This window comes from Colletes latitarsis, chromosome 10 (genome assembly GCF_051014445.1).
Source record: "Colletes latitarsis isolate SP2378_abdomen chromosome 10, iyColLati1, whole genome shotgun sequence".
NCBI classification, from domain to species: Eukaryota; Metazoa; Arthropoda; class Insecta; order Hymenoptera; family Colletidae; genus Colletes; species Colletes latitarsis.
The window spans coordinates 21,368,538-21,390,046 of NC_135143.1; the positions used below are offsets into that span (position 1 = coordinate 21,368,538).

The 21,509-nt window shown below is 35.3% G+C and overlaps 6 protein-coding genes across 10 annotated transcripts in view; 3 read left to right on the forward strand and 3 right to left on the reverse strand.

Moving 5' to 3' along the window:
* LOC143347096 (uncharacterized) overlaps window positions 1-7,956 on the forward strand; it is a 58,143-nt gene extending 50,187 nt beyond the window's left edge. For both annotated transcript variants that reach the window (XM_076776003.1, XM_076776004.1), the window contains exon 2: window positions 1,633-7,956. In XM_076776003.1, the coding sequence (XP_076632118.1) occupies window positions 1,744-4,176 (2,433 nt within the window). In that variant the 5' untranslated portion in view covers window positions 1,633-1,743 and the 3' untranslated portion in view covers window positions 4,177-7,956. The remainder of the gene's footprint in view (window positions 1-1,632) is intronic.
* The window catches only part of LOC143347107 (protein CDV3 homolog), a 167,911-nt gene that overhangs the window by 36,079 nt on the left and 110,323 nt on the right, over window positions 1-21,509 (forward strand). The gene's annotated exons all lie outside the window — the stretch shown is intronic.
* Mrm2 (Mitochondrial rRNA methyltransferase 2) lies at window positions 8,105-9,477 on the reverse strand. The gene has a single exon (XM_076776016.1). The coding sequence runs from the start codon at window positions 9,199-9,201 to the stop codon at window positions 8,446-8,448; it is 756 nt and encodes a 251-aa protein (XP_076632131.1). The 5' UTR covers window positions 9,202-9,477; the 3' UTR covers window positions 8,105-8,445.
* LOC143347105 (WD repeat domain phosphoinositide-interacting protein 3) lies at window positions 9,524-12,716 on the forward strand. Of its 2 annotated transcripts, none has more exons than XM_076776014.1 (6): window positions 9,524-9,723; window positions 10,460-10,633; window positions 10,719-10,976; window positions 11,051-11,252; window positions 11,331-11,554; window positions 11,633-12,716. In XM_076776014.1, the coding sequence occupies exons 1-6, from the start codon at window positions 9,657-9,659 to the stop codon at window positions 11,737-11,739; spliced, it is 1,032 nt and encodes a 343-aa protein (XP_076632129.1). In that variant the 5' UTR covers window positions 9,524-9,656; the 3' UTR covers window positions 11,740-12,716. The 2 variants fall into 2 exon arrangements, with proteins under 2 accessions (XP_076632129.1, XP_076632130.1); XM_076776015.1 differs by having other exon boundaries at window positions 9,582-9,723; window positions 10,494-10,633.
* LOC143347109 (uncharacterized) lies at window positions 12,323-16,157 on the reverse strand. Of its 2 annotated transcripts, XM_076776019.1 has the most exons (7): window positions 15,781-16,157; window positions 15,281-15,402; window positions 14,723-14,897; window positions 14,510-14,595; window positions 14,311-14,446; window positions 13,418-13,691; window positions 12,323-13,291 (listed from the first exon to the last, which is right to left on the reverse strand). In XM_076776019.1, the coding sequence occupies exons 2-6, from the start codon at window positions 15,356-15,358 to the stop codon at window positions 13,477-13,479; spliced, it is 690 nt and encodes a 229-aa protein (XP_076632134.1). In that variant the 5' UTR covers window positions 15,359-15,402; window positions 15,781-16,157; the 3' UTR covers window positions 12,323-13,291; window positions 13,418-13,476. The 2 variants fall into 2 exon arrangements, with proteins under 2 accessions (XP_076632134.1, XP_076632135.1); XM_076776020.1 differs by lacking the exon at window positions 15,781-16,157 and having other exon boundaries at window positions 14,723-15,194; window positions 15,281-15,404.
* Shc (SHC-adaptor protein) lies at window positions 18,316-21,509 on the reverse strand. Of its 2 annotated transcripts, none has more exons than XM_076776009.1 (11): window positions 21,011-21,509; window positions 20,555-20,680; window positions 20,385-20,455; window positions 20,247-20,307; window positions 19,784-19,957; window positions 19,538-19,701; window positions 19,224-19,459; window positions 18,977-19,129; window positions 18,769-18,896; window positions 18,578-18,688; window positions 18,316-18,475 (listed from the first exon to the last, which is right to left on the reverse strand). In XM_076776009.1, exons 2-11 carry the CDS (start codon window positions 20,651-20,653, stop codon window positions 18,341-18,343), a joined length of 1,332 nt encoding a protein of 443 aa, XP_076632124.1. In that variant the 5' UTR covers window positions 20,654-20,680; window positions 21,011-21,509; the 3' UTR covers window positions 18,316-18,340. The 2 variants fall into 2 exon arrangements, with proteins under 2 accessions (XP_076632124.1, XP_076632126.1); XM_076776011.1 differs by having other exon boundaries at window positions 20,993-21,509.

The following is a 21,509-nucleotide window of genomic DNA, read 5'->3' on the forward strand; positions in this document are numbered from 1 at the left end:
TGCCATTTATAGCGAACGAGTACGATATGGTACTTTCGATAGAAAAGAAAACGAAGAATTGTTCAAGAGACAACTTAACATAAACAAATAGGTTAATAACAGTTTGCATAAAATGTCCTCTTGGTCCATGGAATAATACGAACGAAAGTACGAGAGTATGATAGTTAAGAATAAAAGATGAGCGTGAGAAATGCTGACGAAATGATCGATCACGAGTGAAATTTCGATTACGAAATTCGTCGGTTGTGTCCTGTGTCCTCCGTTTCCAAAGGCGTTGATGCCTGACACGTTCGTGAGGCCGAATCTCCTATTTATACGGCCTATTCACGATGTAGACATAATCGTGGCGTGGCTGCATAACGGTAAAAACAGATCGGCGTGCATTCACTTTTCCCCGTTCCATGCACATGCAGTTCAATGCATACGCGCAGACGAAGACAGCCACGGGCATGCAATACCTTTTAAACTGACGAGTCATTGATCCATCCAGTCGCGGTGTACAAATAACTCTAATGGAATTACCCTTTCCTTTCGGCGTTACACTCCGAGAACGTAGCCGATCCGGAATCTGCCTCGATTCGCTCTCGATTTTCGAACGGTATGGAAAAACACGCGGAAAAATGAAATCGACAAAGGAAAACTCGATTCCGTGGAAACTGATACGTTTAGATCCGACGTGGGTCGAGTTAAAAATAATAGGAAACGGAACGCAGAATAAGGATCGATGACTTTAACCCCTTCGGCAGTATCGATACGCGTAAATTTGATTTTAGAATTTATGTTAAATTTTATCGATGCAACGATACGAATTTATATCCTAACTAAAAGAAAAACGTGCAATATTAACGTCCGTAAATGTAGTGTTAAATGTTACAGTTTTTGTCGTTGAGTGATCGTTATCGTTTCATTCTTGATGAAACTAAGCGAAAGCTGCGCAGACTTTACATCCCCGTTGCTTGCACATTGGGGACAAATTTTGTGAAACTCGAAGCGTTTCGGTTAATTTAGAGACTAAAATATTACTTCCTCGAATTCCTTCCGTTACGACTCGAAGATTTACTATCGCGGATCGACACGTGATACTAATTAACTGCAGCCCCAGCTGTGATTTCGAACGGTATCGTAAATAAGTTTCCGGAATGTACACAGGTTTCATCTAAGCAAATGGCGTCTATTAAAGTTGAAAAGTAGGCTACCGCCGCAACTAGAGATGATTCAATGCTGGAGTGAAAGTTCTGACAACCGAAGCTGAATGCAAATATTGTATCACGAGCTATTTTCTTTCTCGATTCTGATTCTTCCTGAATGCTCTTTTGTGCACCGTGTTATCGATAACAGGAATAGAAGCTTTCACACTTTCCTTGAATTATTTAATCGTTTCAAGCAGTTTAACGAATCTCTGACGTCCGACGCGTATAAAGCTGTCATGTTTATATGCACGTCTGAAAATAATTGAATTAAAAGAATACTTCCTAATTTGACTGTACTTTAGACAAAATTGGGTTATTGTTTATTAATTATTTCGGAAAACTGAAAATTCTAGAAATCGTTCAGTCATAATTGAACACGGTACGCTCGACGTTCGCCCGGCGACATAATAATTATACTATATTGTTATCTTTTTGTTTGCAGACGTTTCCGATGCGTCGAGCCTCGAGAGGAAGGTGACGAGCAGGTTTCAGACGAGAATCTTCAAGATACCTCGAACGAATCCCGCAAGAAACCGCATCCAATAAAAAGAAAATGGTCGCGATAAGCCAGAGACGAAGGCATCCTCGATGGAGAATGCTCTTCGTTGCTGTCATCTTTTCCGGTCTTGTCAGGCACTGCGAACTAGTGCCTGCAAAAAGACTGACCGACTCAAATTCATCCTCCTTGTCGTCCACGTTATCAAGAAGTTCCTCCGAATCGAGGTCGCAGAACCTGGGTTCACCGAGCGAACTGGCCTGGCAAGCTTGGCTTCTCTTGGATTCCCAAACCGGGGTACACTCCAGCTTGGATTCCTCTAGTTTCCTCCGACGAATAACACCGAAGAGCGTCTTCATTGCCCCCGAATTGCCAGCGTTGCCCCCGTGCGCGGAGGGCTACCACGCCGACACGATGGGCAGATGCGTGAAAAGCGTGAACATCGACCACGAGGCTCATTTCGATTTTCTTCTCCAACGACTGAAGAATCGATACGCGTCCAACAACAACCCGAAGAAGTCCAGCGAACCTTTCCAACTGAATATACCCCTGTTCTCCAACGCGAACTCTCAATCCTCCAAAGTCGATCACGAGGAGACCAGAGATTCCATAAAGATCCCGATAGTGGTGCCTCATTACGACGAGATGAATCCGAACGAAAGAAAAGATACGCCGGAGCCTGTTGCCACGACTCATCACACGAAAAATAGCACCAAGTTGGAAGAGGAGGAGACCACGTATTTACCTAGGACTTCTAGTCCTTCTCCGTCCGGTAAAGACGATCAGAGCACACCGACGAAGCTCGACGATGTAATTCCGGTGGCGGAATTCGTCGACGATACTAACGAGACCAGCTTCTCCGAAGTGGTCGATTATAAAATTCCAATTGACCTGAAAAAGCTCTTGAACATATCGGGCTTGAGAACCATCAACGTTAGCGACGATCAGGACGCGTGGAAGAACGGATCGCTGTTGAATTCGACCGAAGTGTCGCCCATGTTGATCCTTCTGCCGTCGAAGGCGACGTCGCTGAAATCGTCAACGCTGAACGGAGAGGATCTGGAACCGGACAACAGCACGAGCTACCATGCCAGCCTTGGGTTGAACAATACGACCAGGAGCGACACCGATAAAGAAACTATCGGTGGGAATGTTCCGGAATTTACATCGGTGAACAAATTACTCGAAATACCACGCGCCGTGGTAGAGAAAATCGAAGGCAACGAGACGCAAGATGGAAACTCGTCTGAAGTTTGGAATTCGGACGCAAGGGAGTCGCAGGAAAAAGAGTCTTACTACGACGACGAGGAGGGAATGGAGGATCACGTCGACGGTACGGATTTGCCGGACGAAGAGTCGTCGGAGAGAGAAGGCGGTGAGATCTTAAAGCACGGAGAGGCTGGAATGGCGATACGCGTAAAAGACATAAAGCGATTGCACATGGACAAGCATCGACAAGAAACGGAACGGTCGAACAAGACGAGGAGAAACGAAACGTCGAGAGTCGATTTTTTTGACGAGATTTCGATCCATTTCAACGATTCCGCGACCCCGGAGAAGGAGGAGAAGGACGAGGCTGGCAGCAACGTGTCCAGCGAAGTTAGCATCAACGGCGACATCATCTTGGAGACCACACTTTTGGACGTGACCACGGAAAAAGCGCGAAACAATTCGAACGCGACCGACGCTAATCGTACGAGCAACTTCGACGAGAGCGACGAGGATTTAAGAGAACTGTTCGAATCGGGTATGGAGTCGAATTCGGAGCCGGAAGTGGTGTTCTCGCCTCAGAACGTTCACGGGACTGTGTCCACCAACGTTCACGGAAGAATACGAACCGATCAGGAACAGATCGATCTGCGACCGTTGGACGATCCCAAAAGCGACGAGCTGGAAGCCGCTCCGTCCTCGTCGGAGTCTCTTTTGTACGATCCTAGTTTTCGCGATCAGTACACGGAGGACGATCCCAACACCGAGATTCACATGATCGACGAGCAATCCGCCGAGAACAAGGAGTTCGTAAAAAAATCCCAAGCCTCGAGCTCCGTGAAAACTTTCGAGCCGGAGACGTTGAGTTTCAGAGCAATTCAAAACAACAGACACTCTGCCTATCCTAAGCAACCGATAAAGTTCCCTTCGGAAGACGTGAACAGTATACACAATCAAGACTACAAGGAGAGAGTTCCCTATCCTCTGGACGATGGACTACATTCCAGCACGAAGAGCAGCGTCTTCCCTCATCAGAAACCCTTCCACCGAGGAGCGTCTCTTTGGAGAACGTCGTCTCGACAGCAAACGGCGGGTCAGCAGTTAGAAACGACGGCGACCAGCCAGAGGCAGAGACAACCGCCGTTTTCGATGTCATTTTGGACGACCATGCCTCTGATGAGGGATCCTGGTCTTTACTCGACCGACCAGAACGTTCACGGTAAAACGACGAACAGTCAACCGTACACCAACAACAGATTCCCGGAGGTATCGCCTTCCTGAAGGGCCAATTTCTACCACGCATTGTTCGCCGCATGATGCAAATGGGGCTGCTCGTGTAGAAATCGGGGACACCTATCGGTGGATAATGGAGTGTCGCCGAGATTCTTGGTGTTTTCACGCCTCGTTGCTCTCAGTGGGAACGTCTACAGACTGTGGAACTGTGCCAAATAAATTAAGAGTCGTGAACTCTTGCCGACTAGCAATTTGCGTGCCACCCGATTCGTCCGTCGCGGAGAACTGATAGACGGGTCGATTGATCGCATAGTACGCGTACTTAGGATCGAAGCTAACGAAGACGCAGATTCGTGCGAACTGCGCCCGATACGCGGCACGTCCGCTGCATTGCGTAATTTCGTTAACAGACTTTACGCGGCGGCGTTGGAGAATTTACGAGCGATCGTTTCTCAGAGAAGAAATAAATATACTAGATCTACCAAGGACGAGATGGGGAATCATGTTGAAACTGTTCGAACCGTGGATCGTCTATGGAACGTTTCACGATTGCGAGCGAAAAATGCAATGCACTACTAGTGGCATTCTACGAACACACACACTCACGCACCTACACTATCAGCGACGCGAGTCTATGATCTTTCACCGAACGTTCGTTCAGGCCTAATTTCGTTACTTCCAACTCGATTTAACTAAATTCCATAGCAATAAAAGCGACTGTACAATGGATAAAAAAAAATGTATTTGCAAGTCTGGTCTTTTTTACGATAACTTTTTTTTTGAAGGGGAGAAAAACGCTGAGACATTCTTTCTTCGATGATTCGGCGACGATCACGATATGCAAATAGAATAATATAACGAAAACGTAAATTTGATAGTCGAAAAAGTATAGTAGAAATTTTAAGGGAAAAGGGACAATTTCAGAGAAATAAAAAAGTTTTAATATTTTTTGTGCCTTCCATTTGCATCAATTATTGCCTGCAGTCTTCTTGAGAAACTTAAGTTCAAAATTTAAGAAAATAATTTGATCTTGTAGAGAAACTGATGTTTCAAAATCCTTGAAATACATTACTGTAAAAGATTTATTTGCATCTTTCAACTTAGTTTCAAAGGAGAAAGTTACACGCCTTTATCACTAAAACAGCCATTTTGCGAATACTTTGTTGACTACCAAATTTACGTTTTCGATTACTTTTCAAGGTATTGTAATTGTTGCCAAGTTATCGAATAAAATACGTATCAGCGTTGTTCTTTTTTCTTCGATAAAAGTTATTGAAAAATACCTGGGCGTGCAAATACTCTTTCTACCCACTGTATATGTATATTCTTTTTCTTTTTATACTTTGCTATAACAGTTCGTAATTTCCGTTCGAAGAAAACTTATGTAGGCCTAATTTATCGATTAAGGATCTTCTGTTAGTAAGATTGATAGTATTAATAGCGTGAATATCCTCGAACTAATCGTGTAAAAGTTAAGATCACACGACGTCCTTTCTAACGCAACTATATTGATAGCACTAATATCATGGAAGATTGTACTATGACAATGAACGAGCACTGAGTTTACTTCCATAGATTACGTTGACTTTCTTTTTTTTTTTTCGTGTTGCGTTTTTTACTCGTGTGACCTCAGTCATGTGATCAGCAATCCAAAATGCTCTTTAATCAAATTGTACTTGTAGAGTTAATGCTTCGATGTAAGAATTCATTTAACAAAATTCAATACCTTTAGAGGCTTTCGTATACTCGATACGGTATTATGTTAATAAGGAAAAAGTCAGTACTACTTTAGGCAGAGAAAGTGATAAGCTAGCGAACTGAAACAGATTACGTAATTATGGTGTTAAAATTCAGCCAACAACTGGATACCGCAAGGAGAGCTTTCTATAATCAAGTGTTCAGAATGATTAAAACAAAATATTTAAGACTTTGGAAGTATTTGGTACTAATTAAACTGAATGTAAAATGCTTAATTAACATAGTAGCAAGTATTAAAAAATGAGGGACACGTATTTATAGGATAATAATAACGTATATTACTCCGTTCGTCATAAAAATAATACAAGATGACTTGACACGTATTTATCTGTTTTGCGGTTTAAAAAAATCTCATTTGTGTCGGAAAGAAGTGTGTTAAGTTTAATAATTTTCAAGGGGTTAAAGGATGAAACTACCCTTCAAAGTTTCACCCCTCCGATGCTATCTTGAAAATCATCGGAGACGCAACGATGTTTTCGAAACGAATTTTGTTATGGTTTTTGGCGGAAAGTAATATTGTGTACATATCGGTGAAAAAAAAAATTAATAAAAAAGTAAACGAATTACTTTATCTCGCGGGGGGGCTGAATCTTTCAGGACAGTTTCACTCTCTTATGTGTATTTGCACGTAATTTTACCGCAGCCATTAACAAAAAATACGCGCAGTTGAAAAGGTGCTCTGCGCGCCTACAAAGTTTCATAAAAATCGTATACTTTGTGAATTTTTTTTGTCAGTTTAGTAAGTAGAACCTCGACAATTACAGAACAAGCGGGCTATAAATTTCTGCAAGTAACAAAACTCGCCCAATGATCGAGATAATTGATCCAATATGGAATTCCTTTTGCACCACTATAGTATGTAGCTCTACTACCTGTTACTTCCACTCCCACCTTCGATCGTTTCTAAATAAACGAGATTCTCACGAGGGTGCATTTATAGAGGTTTTACTGTACTGTACATACTCTAACAATAAGTCCTGAACCCTTTTTTAAAATCTTGTAAACTGTTGCTGAATAAAAAGGAAATCGTAATTCTCTGCCATTTTGCGAAAAGTGAAAAAAACCATAACTAAAGTTCCAAACTAAATTATAAAAGAAAACATAAAGTTCGTACTCTTTATACGTCAGAATCGAATACCTCGTGGCACGCAACCAGAAATACTTTCCCGGTATATCGCGCTATTATACAGAGAACATCGACACATGGAACGTCTGTTATGGAAACAAACGAGCTGTAATAACGACGGACAAGGTCGCGCTTGATCGTTTAATCGTTGACGAAACGTATACAAGATAAGAAATCGTACGCCGAAAATCGTAGCCCACGGACTATCTCGATATTGATACTCAGATAGATCAAACGCAATTTGTTTATTGTTTATCGATGCGTCATCGATAATCCAATTATCGCAACGAATAGGATATACTGTTGCTTGATATCGCTTTCGCAATAAAAAAGAAAAAAAAAGAAAAAAAAAGTAAAGCGATTCTGTGGTGACAAGAGAACCATTTTATTATCTAAGCATTTGTATAGTTCAACGAGATAGAATACAAATCGCGAATGTTGGATCTTAGAAAAATCACCTTAAAAATATCTGTGTATCACGTATGTATGTAAACGCGGAATCTGAGTTCACGAACTCAAAACACACTTGTGACCCTGGTATATCGAATCAGACTGATTTTAGCGGTATTCCTTTATTTATAGAACACAAAATCGCAATCTGTCACGCAAAGTTTCGAGAGGTATGCTGTTATCTTAAGCAAAGAAATATTGTCATTCAGCTTTATCGCGTGAATCATCGTATTTACTTTTATATGGAGAAATATAAAGTGCGTGCATGTTTGCGCAATTATGCGTGTAAACTTTCAACATTTCATGTCTCTCCAGTATAATTGAATCCAAATTTACAAAAACATGTATCTATATAGTATGAATGTTTTTGATGCATGAAATTATCATTGTTCCATGTCAATTCTTCAGAGCAGTTAGATCATCGTTGAAATTCTTTTCTCTTCTCTTTTAGGTGTGCAAGAATTTTCCTTGGTACACAAAACTCGTACAGATTTTATATGAAGTGAAATTTTTTACATGAGACTATCGCATACAATTAAGGAAAGAAATTATGTATCTGTCATCGTGGCCAGTAATTGTTTATTGCTCTACGTATGCTTCGATGTGGTGTGTAATCCCTCTTTCTCATATATTGAATGTTAATTTGTGTACATATTAATTTTATTAAGAAGAATTGTATATACAGCGTAATTAAGAAGCATTACCAGCATCTTAATGTGTATTAATTGTAACTGTTTTAAATACTATTGTATTATTTATAGCTAAATATATTGATGTATATTATATTTGTCGTGTTGTGTAGGAGTCTGCTAGATTGCAAATGGAAGAAGTTATAAAATCATTTGATGTTGGTCTTATACCAAAATATTGTACTTGTTATTATTTACAACCTGTCCAGGCATGGTACACAATTGTGTTACAAATCATTTTATCCATTAAGCACTTTTTATTGTATATATCTTAATTGTTAATGAAACTACATGTTACGCTGTATTAATGGATATACCTTCTACTCCTTTAAACCCCCTAGCTAAAAAAAACTTTTCTGTAGATTCGTCTCTTGTAGCTTGTGGTCTTACATTCTTAACAGATTTATAAAATCTTAACAAATCTTTCTCCAGTTGTTGAGACTTTCCGCCATCCCATAATTTACAAACAAATGTTCCATCTACTCTCATAGTTTTTAAAGCAAACATCAAAGCAGCGTATACAAGTTTCACTATATTATCATGATCCAAGTCTCTTATACCAGATGCATTTGGTGCCATGTCTGATAAAACTACATCTGCTTTATTGTCTTTTAGGAGTTCCATAACTTTATCTTGCGATGCAGCATCGGTAAAATCTGTTCTACTTAATAAAGTTGCACCTTCGATTGGATAAATTGGCAGCCTGTCTATTCCAATTACATTCCCAATGGCACCGTTGTGTTTGCCATCCGCGTTAGTCATTTTAACAGCAACTTGAGTCCAACTGCCAGGGGCAGCACCACAGTCAATCACGGTCTGTCCAGGCTTAAATATGTTGAATCTATCATTTATTTCTAGTAACTTGAATGCACTTCTACACCTATAATTCTCTTGTTTCGCCATTTCTACATAAGGATCTTGTAACTGCCTTGCAAGCCATAATTGAGAACTGTGCTTCTTCCCTTTCAAATTTCGGGGTACTTGTCGGAATAACGTATTACAAGTGTATAAATTCCTTGCTATTAAGAAACTCGTATGCAAACTTTTCATTCTTGATTATAAGTATAACCTAAAGATACAGTCTAGAAACGAAACTTCTGATATCAAAACTACGTACACACAATCAGTGGGAGGACGTCACGACTCCATAAAATATATCTTTTGCTGTTCTCACAGTTTTATTGGAATTGTAGTCGATTATTGAACAAAAGAATCGATATAAATAAATTGTCCAAACAAAATCACAACACCAAAACACGGTTACTTGGAATTTCTTGTTTAAATAAGCGCCGTAAAACTACGCAAGACCGCGTCCTGTACCTCGGTTTTGATATCAGCTGATTAATACAGACGAACACGCATGCGTTAAGACCCTATGATGGTAGCGGAACTTCGTAGTAGTTACGAAAAGTATGCATCTTGTATGCTTGCCGGTGAAGATGTGATGGAATTCCACGAGTAAACGATTGTTTGAACGAATGTTGCGATCAAAGAAGTAACTTACAATGAACCTAACCACTGGGAATCCTCACGGGAATGGTTTGCTCTATGCTGGTTTCAATCAGGATCAAGGTATGTGACCAAGTGCGCTACATTTGACAGTCCATGACCGAACTGTCAAATTTATTTTTTTACTTCTAACCTCTGCATCCAACGCCTTGTGTGAACGTATCGTGGCTTTGTTTCTTTAGATCATTAGTTTTATTATAATATGTAGTAATGTATCTTCCTCGTATATTATTTGCTAAAAAATCATTGCAATTGAAATTTTATAATCATTTTCTATTTTCTAACCTATTTCATGTAAACTTTTTGTTAATTATTGAATAATAAATTTATGCAATACTTTTCTCGAAAAATTACTTTTAAATAATATACGTTATTTATTATCTGTTTATCATTTAAATTATTCTTGCAGCTATATGACTATAATTATTTTGTAATAATATGTGTTTTCATCATCTAACGAAATTTATTTGTTTTGGTAATATTAAATAAAGAAATTTCTTCGACGTTACACAAACTTTTGTTAATATTGTTAGAGAATTTAATTTTCATAACTTGACTTTTTCTTCGGCACATATTATGTGATACAGCACTATTTGATGAAACATTTCATGATAATTATGTTTATCTAATAGCATTGGTTTATCTTATTACTCTTGTTTGTGTTTGCTTGGATGCATGCATTAAATAAGAAACACAAATGCCTTAAATACTGTATTGTAATCACAAAGAAAAGAGATGAATATATAACACACAAGCAGATAACAATATCATTATTACTTGTATAACTTTCCACTTATAGGATGTTTTGCTTGTGGTATGGAAAATGGTTTCAGAGTTTATAGTTGTGACCCTTTAAAGGAAAAGGCACGTCATTTCAGTGATGGAGGCCTGGGTTATGTGGAAATGCTGTTTAGGTGTAATTATTTAGCATTAGTTGGTAGTGGAACTAAACCTATGTATCCAACTAATAAAGGTAACTTTTTATGTGTTATCAATATTTTAAGTAAATAAGATAAATGGATTCAGATGGATTACTTTTCTTACATTATGCTTTGCAGTTATGATATGGGATGACATTAAAAAATCACCAGCAATTACTTTAGAATTCAATGCACCTGTGAAAGGTGTTAAACTGAGAAGAGATAGGATAGTAGTAATTTTAGAAGGTGTTATAAAAGTTTACACATTCACACAAAATCCTCAGCAACTTCATGTCTTTGAAACTAATCCAAATCCCAGAGGACTGTGTGTATTATGTCCAAATAGTAGTAATTCCTTACTTGCTTTCCCTGGTAGAAAAAATGGACATGTACAAGGTAAAATTTCACATAAAGAATTTAATTTTTTTCTCGTTTGTCCTTTTATTTTATAACTTTTCTCTGATATATAGTGATAGATTTGGCTAATACAGAAAAACAGCCCCTAAATATTGAAGCACACGAAACACCTTTATCTTGTATAGCTTTAAGCTTACAAGGTACAAGATTAGCCACTGCTTCTGAGAAAGGTACATTGATAAGAGTATTTGAAACACAAACTGGAAATATGATTAATGAACTGAGAAGAGGTGCTCATCATGCAAACATTTATTGGTGTGTAAAAACAAAATTCAGTTAAGAGTTTATTTTATTGTCAAAATTGTTTCATCGATTGAATTGATATAATTACAGCATAAATTTTAATCATGATTCTACTTGGCTATGCGTAGCAAGCGATCACGGAACCGTACATGTTTTTGCTGTAAAAGATCAGAAATTAAATCGCCAATCTAGTTTTGCATCTGCCACCTTCCTGCCAAAATATTTTAGTTCGACCTGGAGTTTTTGCAAATTTGAAGTCCCAGGAGGTTCACAATGTATGTGCGCGTTTGGGACTGACAGTAATAGTATTATAGGTTAGTTTTACAGTCAACAGTATTTTGATTTTCGATATATCGATATCGAATGTTGTTTGCTTTTTTCTTATGTTACAGTAATATGTGCAGATGGTAGTTATCACAAGTTTGTATTCAATAACAAAGGTGAATGCACGAGAGATTTTTATGCACAGTTCCTTGAATTAACTGATGATAAAATGTGATTGAAAGATGAAGAGGAGATAACCTCCTAAATACAAAGAATTGACACACACACACAACACACACACATTTTGCAATTTTTTTTGATTTATTTATTGGTTATTAACCAAACGAATGAGAGTACACTTTTAATACAATGGTTTTAGTGTTCATTGGATATGGTAAATAGTTTACATGAAAAGTGACTGTTGTGTTTGTTATTTAAAATCGTGCTCTATATAATAGAGGACCAAATGAAACGTACTATTTTTTGTTGTTGGTGATATGTGCACTGTGTGTGAATTATAAATGATACATTGTAAAAAAGAACTTTAAAGAACACTAGAACATGTTGTTATTCACTTGTTACATGGGCCTATTGCTGGAATGCCTATTTATAGAGCTGCAAGTTTTTAAATGTTGCAAATGAAAATGGAATACTAAGGATAAAGTTCCATTTAATGTGTCTGTGTAAAATATATCTTTCTTACATTTAAATTACAAAATTTATAGCTAAAATTGATACAAATAGTTTGAAGGAGATACCATATGAAAATAATTAAGTGATCTTTTTGTAATAAGTGTGCTTCACAATTCAATCATGTATTTTTTTTTTCTTTTTTCTTTTTATATTTATTTTATAGAGTTATAAAAAAATATATCAGACTTGAAATTGTTTCATATCACTTATTATAAATAAGTTTTGAAATAATATAAATATATACAATTTGGTTAATTATTGTACACATTTTCGACAATTAGCCAAATGAATGATGAAACATATATAACATATTACAGTTTTATAGTCTTTATTTTTATGATTTCCATACATTTAATATACATATACACAAAACATAACTACATTCAGTTGATACTATTGAAATATTACCACAGAATATCAAGGTTGTAGTGTCATAAAGAAGTTAAATTGAATATAAAATAAAAATTATTGCGAAACCAAACTCTGTATCTATTTATAATAAAATATCGATGACCCGTTGCAAGCGATGTATTTAATTCTTTTTCTTTATTTTTTTTTTTAATTTTTTTTTTTTTTTAAATTACCGTGTGATTTATGGATTACCTTGGAATGTTCTAACAATTAAGATTCAGTCTTACAGAAGGAGAATGATTCCGTCGCCTATACGAAAATTGTAACCGAAACGGTTGAATGTAGTGTCGTTGTTAATTTAAATGATTTTATGTTTATCGTGATAGCAACCGAATTGAAAAATATATTACAATGTATGATGCGTCGTCACGTTTCGATATGCAATTTTATTATTACAGATTTAAGAATAATTGTAAGTCTGTGCGTTGTTGTTCAAAGTGTAGTTTCAAAGTATCGTTATTGCACAACGCGAGTAATTGTAATGCATGAGCAAGAAATAACATACGTAGTGTATGAAGCAAGCTTTTTGTACTGCTAATTGTTTTTGAGCTTTGTAAAGTGAAACGTCGTCACCATGTTATACAACATGCACAGTGTTTTTCCAACATGAAATTACCATCTTTATCATCGTTAAACCTTCCGTTCTTTTTCTCGAAAAAGACATGTTCAACTTCGACTAGTTTCTGAAACGTTACGATTATTTGAATCGCAAACTCGTTTCAATGGCGATTATAAAATTCGTTAGAAAAATAATGTCATTTATGAATGTCTTTTAACGGTAAAAATCTCGCCATCAAATGCATACTCACGTCCGTTGTAATGAATAAATCCGATTTTCCGTAGTTACTTTTACACCCACGGAGTATCTTTAAACCTCGAACGGCTTATTTGCGCATGTTTGAACGGCTTTCGATATTTGTACGACTGGTACAGGCGATTTGAACGGCATTGATGCTATGGGCTGTTTCTTCACACCGTGAAGTACGTGAGTTAGTCCCTTTTTCGTCTCAAGGCTCTTATAAGTGCTGTAGACCACGAACCACAAGTAAGAGCTTAAGAATATGAGCCAGAGAACTAATATACCTAACAAAATAACCTTCTTTATTAATAATATAACAGCATTACCAGAAAATCATTGATACTTTTGTAGTTAAAACAGAGTTCTGATTTGTTCTTTTTTTTCTCCCGTTACGAGTGATCTCAACATTGTTTTCATCGACTTTCGGAGGCTACCATGTGGCGATCTCTATAATTAATACTGTTTTAGTTTTATTAAATTGGTGTTATATACAGAGTGTTCGGCCACCCCTGGGAAAAATTTTAATGGGGGATTCTAGAGGCCAAAATAAGACGAAAATCAAGAATACCAATTTGTTGATGAAGGCTTCGTTAAAAAGTTATTAACGTTTAAAGTTCCGCCCGTACTGAATTTTTTTCTCGAAAATGCGCAAGATTTTAGGGGTATGTCTATTCACCAAAAATGATTGTAATTGACCCCTGCAACCGAAAATAATTTTTCCAGAACGATTTGAAATTTTTGAATTTAATTGTTAATAACTTTTTAACGAAGCCTCCATCAACAAATTGGTATTCTTGATTTTCGTCTTACTTTGGCCCCTAGAATCCCCCATTAAAATATTACTCGTTTTATCATTCAACAAATCAGAACGCTGCCTTTATGGATTATTATTTATTAGCGTACGTTCATAAATGCCTGCTTTGCCACCAAGAGCAGCAATAAAGGGACAGTCTTGTTCTACCAAGAACAAGGATAGCGTCAACGCTGATATTATCGTCATCGTGACCATCAACCACGGCGCCATAAGGTGACGTTTATTCTACCACAATAAATTACTTTGTTCAATCACGTAAATATTCTTTCCTAGGTAAAATATTATTACCGTTAGTGCACCGTGTAGGAGCAAAATAGTGGAACCACAATGGACCATTATAATGCTCAATCCGCAATATATCGTATAAACCATTTCTATAACAAATGATTACGAGAAACGTATAAAATTGTCTGTAATATAAGCTCATATAAAAAAGAACCCTTAAACAAAGTGTAGACGAGTTCGCAATTATGTTATAATTAGATAAAATTCTGTAAGCACCAGTAGCATTGTGATACGCCACATCCATTTTTTTGATGTTAAGATGATTAGATGATATATCTTCTAGGGCTTCTCTCGCAAGAGCATCTTCTGTATCTCTGACCACCATTTTTTCAACTTCCATGGCATGCTCCAATGCCAAAACCAATACTGTCATACCGGGTATGAATATAAACTACAGTATAAAAATGGATTCAATTAATTGCAATGATCTCAACAATTTGTACAAAAAATATTAAGTTAAATGTTAAATGAAAATGAAATCTTGATCCATCAAGAAATTCATTATTTCTAAGGTAATAAACGAAAAGAATTATGGTGTTTTGGAGCATTTCTTGGAAACTTAAATATGCTTCAAAAACCATGTTGTGGCTATTGGAGATGTAAATACGTCGCGAAACCTTTCCGTGTTTCGTTTCTGTTCGGCTAATTGAAATCGCCAGTAAAGTTTTTTTTTTCTAGCAGATCCTGTCTAATATCATTATTAACAATTTTTACGTTTATATTACATCACTAATAATATTACGCCAATGATAATTCGATGATTGTTATATTTACCAATTGACACACAGCTATAAGCACTGTGCCTTGTTTCAAAGTGGAACAGTGAAATTTCTTCATTAGCCCCACCTTCATTTTGCTTTTTTTCTTTTAAATAAAGATTCTTGTAAATATTATCCCTGAAAAATTAACGTAATAATTAATTAAAAAATTAATTACAGTAATTGGTGTTAAATAATATCTGTCGAAGAAAAACCCAAGCAGAGTAAAATAACAACGCGAGAATCTCACGAATCTATCATGATAGCAAAATATTGAATTCGATACATTAATCGTGTATATATACAAGTTGATAAGAATCGTTGAAACAATTACAATTCTTATTATAAACATAATGAAAATTGCAAATTAACGTGGAGTCGCTGCAATCGTGTCGCTCGAAGTAACGATAACAACACCAATATAAGTATTGCTTCTTATAAAAAATGTAATCAGGTTGTAGCTCTGATATTAGTTAAATTTTGAAAGAAAAGCGAGCATTGCGTATCGTTACTCACCTTGCGGTAAAAAGAGCAGCGAATATCACTGAAATGTATTTCACAATGTGAATCAATAACTTTCACTGTCTTGTCGATAGAAAGCGAAATATCTGATTAGCAGACGAGATGTATCACGCGAAATCAAAGGAGTCGACTCAGAGACCTAATCCCTCGATAAGCGCCTCTTTTGAGGCTCGAAAGCAGTGCGAAATTCGAGGGATGGTGATCTGTGTGCCTTTGACGCGCAAAACGCGAGTTTGCGTCTGTCAGGGGTTGGAAGGTAACTCCTAGTAGTAGATTACACGTCATGCGCACCAGCTCGATTCATTGCCGCATCCTTCAAGGTGTATCCGTTACCAATTGATCCATTCATATTAGTTTTTGCCCCTTTAAATCTTGCGAGAAAAATTGTATCGATATCTCATTGCGATCAAAATTGTATTTCAATTACATTGACATGTGAAATCATTGAAAGTAGAAATCTTTTTTTGGCACAGATTCCAGAAGTTTCTGAATTTTATCAGGACTAATACTCTGTTGCTTCTATTGTAATATTTCAAATAATTCGTTTTTATGTTTTAATTTTTCAGCTTTCAAGTTTTGCTTTTAGGTGGTTCCACAGGTGGTTCAATTGGATTTAGATCTGCACATTGAGATGACCAGAAATTATGGCACAAATCGAAACAAGCGAGTTATTTAAGGCGATATAAATCGAAAAGTCCTTTGCCATATTGCAATCTGGAGCTTTATTTACAAGATATCGACAGTTGCAATTCATAAGTCTAATTTCCGGGTGCACTTTTTAAATTTCAATCGGTTGAGTGCGCGCCGCACGCCGCGCATATGCGCACGCGCACGCAAGAAACCTGCGTCAGTAACGGTCGCGCGCGTAAGCTGGTACTATTGCGCTAAGTACATCTCCGTGGAATTTAAAAGTTTTTAAATAATATTAGTGTTATTAGTGTTATTAGTGTTATCAGTGTTATCAAACATACCTGTGATATCTCAATAGAGTTCCCGCACCCCTGCCAAGGCACCTGAGAATCGTCATTATGAAGTTTTATTAAAAGGTAAAGTTCGACACTACCTATGGGCCCTCCCTCCATGGGAGACTCTTGTAATATTGAGAAATAACCGAATTAAGTAATGCGACAACAAAGGATTTTTTTAAATTATTTAACAAGTTGTATTTTATAAAAACATTCCCAATACAAAAGTCAGTTTTTGGGAAATATAATTAAATATTTTTGGAAACAAATACACGGAATACAAAATTAGATTTCATTAATATATTTTTAGATACAAAGCAATATGAAATATGTTCGTTCTATTAAAATTGAGGTTACATATGCTGATTATCTTGTAAATATGGAATCAAAATATACAGCGCGAAAATTACAAAATTCGTAAAAATATATAAGTATATATCTTTGCACGTTAATCATAGTGCGAGTCCTATGACACAAAATTAATAAAATTACAATAACATTTCTCGTGTTAGCTATGGTCTACATGGTACAAATTACATACAAAATTAAAGATATAGTTCTATTCTATTCAGTAATAAGTACTGAACTGTTACTAGAAAATTGTGGCACGCTTTAAGATGTATATATTAACCCATGAAAATTTACACTTTGTGACAAAACTGTAGGATCATTACGAATTATTTGAAAAATAAGGGCAAGGATTACAAAACGCAATAATTAATGAATCACGAGTCTTATACTTTTGTTACAAAGTGCAACTTCAAATTTGTGTATACGAATGACTGATAAATGCAAGTAGTACTTATAATCGATCAAATTAAATTATGATATTTGGTTTAGATTATTACATTATAACGAGTACAAGATTATATCAATCTTTTAAAATCTCTGTATATTTGAAAAATGTAGCGTTCATATATTTTAATAAATCGAATGTTTTTAACCTTTATGGAAATATAATTCGATAATATTATAATTTTTAAATAATTTAAAGTTCTTACATGCTTAGACGTATTCAAAAAATCAATGCATTACATTACAAATTTGTATCTAACATTACACGAAAATGACTTAAATCAGTAAAATGAACTTAAATTGATAAATTATACGTGGAGAATAATTCAAATTCTGGTATTTTATACATACGTCGTTCACAGATATAGTTGTTCACCGAAACAATTTATACATATAAATATGATCGATAAATTTTATGCATTAATCAATTTTAATAAGTCATAATAATTCGAAAAATTATAAATATAATTTCTCTTTGTGCATTTTGACATTATCAATAGTAAAGTAACATTTATTAAACTTTTTTTTTTATTCGTAAGATGTTAATAATATTTCATTTTAATGAGAATGTAGAAGAAATTTTTCAGCGTAAATATAATTTGAAAGTAAATACTCATTGCATAGAATTTTAATTATTTTCATTACTTACACTGATTGATGGATTTTAGAATTATTATTGAAAGCATCATATGTATCAGGCATCGATTCTTTTTACTTTATATATTAATGCAATGAACTAATACCAAACGTAAACTTTACTTTTTTTGGGGGGTACTATTGTAATTTTATAAAAATCAATTATTTGTACGTCTAGGAATTGGATATCGAAGTACTAAAACACTATCTGCTGATATTATTGGTAATACATTGTCACAATGATGATTTACTAAATGACTTACACTATCAAAAACACGATCTTTTGTGCGAACCTGTAATTAAAGTAAATTATAAATATTATGTGCTTTTTTCGTTAAATAATAAAAAGTAAATATCTTGCATTATCAAAGTATAATTTTTTCCGAAATACTTACTACGCCTAGGGGATCAATTAATAATAAATGTTTCGGTGTACCATTATTCATACCAGTAAGGACATATTGGCCAAGTGAGCCGTGAGATTCACGAACCAAGAAATCACCATCCTATCAAAATCACATAGCAAATAATACTTGTATTTTTATACACGTAAATTTATATAGTTATTATTTATCATCTTACTTACTCTTGTCAACATAGATTCAGCTTCAGCACGACTAACACTGCCATGAAACCATATTTCTTGTTTTAATTGTTGCTTCTGGGAATATGGACTTAATCTATTCATATCTGATATTGCAGAACTAAATGGCTCTGGAAAATAATATATTATTATGCAAAAAAATCTTAGATTATATAACATATTGTTAATTTTAATGCTAAAAGTTACTTACGCATGTCAAATACGTCAAAGAGTGATGTTTGATCGCGATGGCTTTCTCTGCTTGCTGCTATAACACTATCATTCACATAATTATGTTCAGGAGCTATATTGAAGTTTGTAGTAGATGTTCCATCAGAATTTAAATCAATTAAATTACCAGTTTCTGCAATATCGATCAAATTTATTTTTAATATTCAAGTTAGATAATAATTATAATTATACGAATTTCTGATTATAACAAAACAATTGAATATTACCTGCCCATTGCTGGTGATGTCTATCAGAATTAGGAGAAAATGTATCATGTAATATAGAGTTTTGTGCATTGCTTCGCGATGTATGATTTTGTCCAGAATGATGATGTTTCAAATTGGGTAACGTTGATGCAGTTGGCAAAGGGGGCACTGGTGGGGGACCAATGTCTGGTGGTACCTTGCCAGGCAGATCATTATAATAATCTCTATCCGCTTCGCGCATACCATTTAACATAGGACTGTAGAGAAAGAAATAACGTACAACGAGTAAAATGTAAAAGTTACAATACACAATACGAAATAAGAATTCTAATTACTGTAATGAAGCTGGTTTCGTCAGGAATTCTTTAAATCGTAATTCGAAAGCTTGCCCAATAGTAGAAATAACATCTTGTGCCAATCCTCCTCCACATTCTAATACATAACAAGCGCGCCATTCTTGCATATTCTTTGCAACATATGCAACGAAATCCAGTATTTCCTATCGATATACTCAATTACTTTATATTGTAAGACTATACAAAAATAAATTTTTTTAAATTGTTACATAGAATATAATTTACCGTATCTCCGCCCGATGCAAAAGATATACGTGGCATTTCATGTTTGGCAATGATGTGACCAGTTTCTATGTTAGTCAAAGCTAAACTGCAACTACTAATAGTCAAATTTATAGTAGCACCTGTATGCTCCATACGTGGCTTATCTGCTATTGCCCTCAGCACTTTTCTATCCACCTGGGTAAAACATGTACCACTTAAAGTACAAGGGACTACAAGTTTAACATTATTAATAATGTTACATAGTTGTAACAACAAAAGTTTATTAATTTACTGCATGACATATTGGCTACAGTAGCGTTAACCTTCCTTAAACATACACCTTAAAAACAAAAATAATTAGTAGTACGATATAAATTATTAAGTAGAAATTTTGAACATAGTAAAAATAACGTGATCTTTTGTTCTTACAACCATATTAGACAATATTATTATTGAAAAGCTGCATATTATAATTAGTTAATACCCTTCTTTTTTTATCTGCAGATTTTAATCCGGCTGCTTCACAAACTCTGTTTATACATTCTCTGAAAAAATAATTTTTTTATTGGCTGCATGTAAATCTACAAAAAGTACATGATTAAGCACACATTGGAAAACTCACTTGGCAACACATGATCTTGTTTCAAAATCTAAGCTCTTCATAGATGTGTACACTTCAAGACATCCTATGTACTGAAATTCATAACAAATAGAAGTAACTACTAATTCGATTAAACTTCATTCTCCGATTACCAAGATATCAAATTTCATTATACAAAATTAAACACTTACCTTAACCGTGTAAGTAATTCCTTCTTTACTTACTAAATGATCAGGGTGTAACCATCCTCTGGCTGGTTTACTTATAAAACTACTACCTCCTGTTGCCATTTCTAAATTCTATGCACATACGTATAACTGTAACACCATTTTTTACAACTGTAATTGTAGCCTTTTTGAAACAGCTAAAATACATGTACGTAGAAACAAAATCGTAATATTTGTTCAATTAAATGATACAAAATAATTAATTATGCCGATGTTCTCTTGCATTTGAAAGTTGTGTTCAACAAAATTTGATAGCTGTCATTCATTACATAATGTCGACAACATTATTTAATTCTGTGACTTAGTAAAAAAATCTCGTGACAATTACAAGGGAATATAAACAATTGAAATATTTCATTAACTGTAAAAACGAGTCTTTTCACTACTGTGCGTATAATTTACCAGAAAATGAGATCACACCTCATAGACGATTACTGGGATCATATGTCCACAATCCAGTTATACTCGGTCGATCTATTAATCATTTCGCAGAAACCCTTTGATCATTTCGCACAAAGTGATATTACGATAAATGCGTGTTCATTCGTATTTTCAGCCGCACCACTAACATAAGGATATTCGCTGTTTTGTAAAATTCCATAAATACCAAACGGGTACTATCAATAATTTAATTGCGTTCCCCTTTTCACCGACTGTACTGTTCTTCTTCCGCTCCTGAATCATTAGGTCGGTGCACATGAAGTCTTTTCTTTCTCATTGAAACTTAAACAGTATAGACGTTTTCAAAACACAATGTATTTAATCGAAATAATTTTTATTGGAATTTCCTAATAAAAATCCTAATGCTTTCCTTAGTTTTTCGGAATGTGTATACATTTGTATCGTATACACGTATATATTATTATTTAAACGTTATTTAACTTGCTAAATACAAACGAATAAAGTTCTGTACCCATAT